Source organism: Gastrolobium bilobum, unplaced genomic scaffold (genome assembly GCF_033153095.1).
Source record: "Gastrolobium bilobum isolate Gb01-03AN ecotype WA unplaced genomic scaffold, APGP_CSIRO_Gbil_v1 utg13719, whole genome shotgun sequence".
NCBI lineage: Eukaryota > Viridiplantae > Streptophyta > Magnoliopsida > Fabales > Fabaceae > Gastrolobium > Gastrolobium bilobum.
Window position 1 is genome coordinate 65,386 of NW_026895857.1, and position 2,648 is coordinate 68,033.

General features: G+C 37.4%; 1 protein-coding gene across 2 annotated transcripts; it reads right to left on the reverse strand.

The window, feature by feature from the left end:
- Positions 1–218: 218 nt before the first annotated feature.
- On the reverse strand, positions 219–2,648 carry LOC133296455 (uncharacterized). 2 transcript variants are annotated; one of them, XM_061495446.1, is made up of 2 exons: positions 2,388–2,648; positions 219–1,244 (listed from the first exon to the last, which is right to left on the reverse strand). In XM_061495446.1, exons 1-2 carry the CDS (start codon positions 2,402–2,404, stop codon positions 464–466), a joined length of 798 nt encoding a protein of 265 aa, XP_061351430.1. In that variant the 5' UTR covers positions 2,405–2,648; the 3' UTR covers positions 219–463. The 2 variants fall into 2 exon arrangements, with proteins under 2 accessions (XP_061351430.1, XP_061351431.1); XM_061495447.1 differs by having other exon boundaries at positions 232–1,155; positions 2,388–2,646.

The window sequence follows — 2,648 nt, forward strand, 5'->3', positions numbered from 1 at the left end:
TAGTTCCGTTCTTCTTTTTGTCTGTTTTCCTTTTGTTTGTGTGGGCTTAGGCCTTCCTAAATACCCAAAAAAAAAAACCCGTGTAATACATTTTCAATTCTATATTTTAACATTTATTTCAAGTTATTTTAATTTACACCGTACTTGCAGGCTTGACCCAACAACACATTAATGACAAGGTCAAGATGGCCAAACACATGACAAAAATATTTAAATCTACAAAAGCCTGCCATGTCTGAAAGGAACTTTGGGGGGCTACACAATTTACTGAAACCGCATATTCTAAGGCCCTTTCTATAAACAATCAATTAATGCATCCATTTCAGACATTCAAATATAACCAGCAAGTCGAACTAATAATAGAAGTACATAATCTAATATAGAAGATTGTAGTATCACCAAAAGGAGTAACAAGGTTAAAGACCTAAAAACAAGATACATAATCCCTGGCAAAATATCTCAATTACTGCCTAGATCTTGACTCTGCTCGTCTAGCTTCATCTGGTGTAGAAGGAAACAGCTCCACATACCTTGATCCGATGGTCATTTTATCCTTGCACATTGCTCTCTTAGCCTCATCAGCAGAAACAAACTCCACATATGCCTCTCCAGTAGCTTTCCCATCTGGGCGACATGCAATGTGTACCCTATCTTCTATCAGCTTGAAATCTTTAAAAAATTCAACAATTTGAGATTTAGTCACTACGAATGGAAGTCCACGCATCTTCAATATCTCAGTGTATTCCATTTGGTCTTTATCACTGAACCTCTTGGACCGAGATGGAGGAGGGCTTCCATGGTAGTCATTATCGTATATTCCTTCATAATTGACTTCAGAAGCAACAGCATTGTAATAATCCTGCTTCTTACACCTGAATACTTCCACATATCTACGACCCATGTTCTGTCGATCTCTCTGTAGAGCAAACTCAACCTGCATTGCTCCTGCAAAGACTACAAAGGCCTCTCCTGAGAAACGACCACTCTTGTTGACCAGCAACACATCCACAATGGTCAGTCCAGCAAAGAACTTCAAAATGTCAATATCGGTGCAGTTAAATGGAAGCCCCCTGAGACGAACCACAGGAAAGGGAGGAGGAGGCTGGAAGCCACCAGCATATCCATAAGGTTGAAAGCTGCCTGCTCCGCTGCTCACTGCGAAGTATGGATTGGATTCCATCATTCTTTGTCTCTTTGAGCCAACCTCGTACCCGTCCGAAACCCCCCCGCTTCCCAACATTGCCCTTCAAATTTCCATACCCAAAAAAAATCCCCCACTCAACATGTTAATAAAGCCAAACCCAACCCACGTTTCCCTGACACTTAATTTTAATCCCTACTGTCATAAATTTATCATATTCATCACAACTACTAAAACCAAACAATATAGAAGAAAGTAACCAGATATCAACAAGCTATACCAAACGACTACCACAGACCACAAAAAATATATTTTTCAGAGAAAATATTTGGTCAGTCAAACATCCAAGACACAATTCAATAGTTGGACATATAACATTAAACAGGGCACAAACAAAACTACATCGAAGAGAAGAGAAGAAATTCATACAAAGGAAGCAACTCAAGGTTAACAGTAGAGCATTATACCTAAGGCTAAAGAACCATATAAAAGCAACATAAACAAAAACAAAAAGTTTTTTAATGTTATATATGTTCATAACATTTTGCATACTTTATCAGCCAGATTCATAGGTTGAAAACTTTTAAAACAAATAATAAATGGATAAAATATGCAAATACCTTATATGAGGGCAAAAGATATAAATTATTTAAAACACAGACGAAACTAAGACAAAAATCTGAAAAATGAAGAAGCATTTTCCTCGCTCAGGACTTCATTAGGCTTGGCAATGGGGCGGGTAGGATTGGGTTTTCGCCCAACACGACCTTGCCATGCACATATGAATAATTTCAATATAACTTTATACAATAGTCAATCATAATCTTAAAGTTAATCCATCATCCCCATATAAATTAAAATACATACTCATGATAAATTCAGCAAATCTTTCTTATATTTCCTCTTTTCATATTTCATATCAGTGTATAAAAATATAAAAAATGCAAATATAAAATATATTTCCGCTTCTTGTATTACTACAAGAAATGAAAAGAAAACAAATAACTGCGGATTTTTTTTATGACAAAATTGTGTACGACGGCTAAACCAAAAAGCTCAAATGTCTCCAACTCTCAAACACACACACGATTTCTAATGATCAGTATATCACAACATAGAAATCAAACCCCAAGGAAATTAGACGCACAAACATATTCAAGGCTATAACCAACAAGAAGAATCTCGAGAACCACAGAGAAAATCAAATACAGAAAGCAGAAAAAAAGATCAGGATTCATCGACTTACCCCCTCGGTCCGTACATGTTTCCGAGATCGCTGAACGATCGAGCAAAAGGCGCTTCGGTCGACGGAGGATAACGATACGGATCCAGCGCTGAGATCACACGAAAGATGAATCCGAAAACGGAGGCTCTTACAAATCGGGTATGAGAAAACCCTAACTAGGGCTGCACGCGTTGAACGAGCTTCTTCGAGGAACACTGCGCACCCTTTTCAAGTTTTGATTTTCTTTTTTTTCTTTTCTTTTTTCCCCTTTTTTCTTCATTT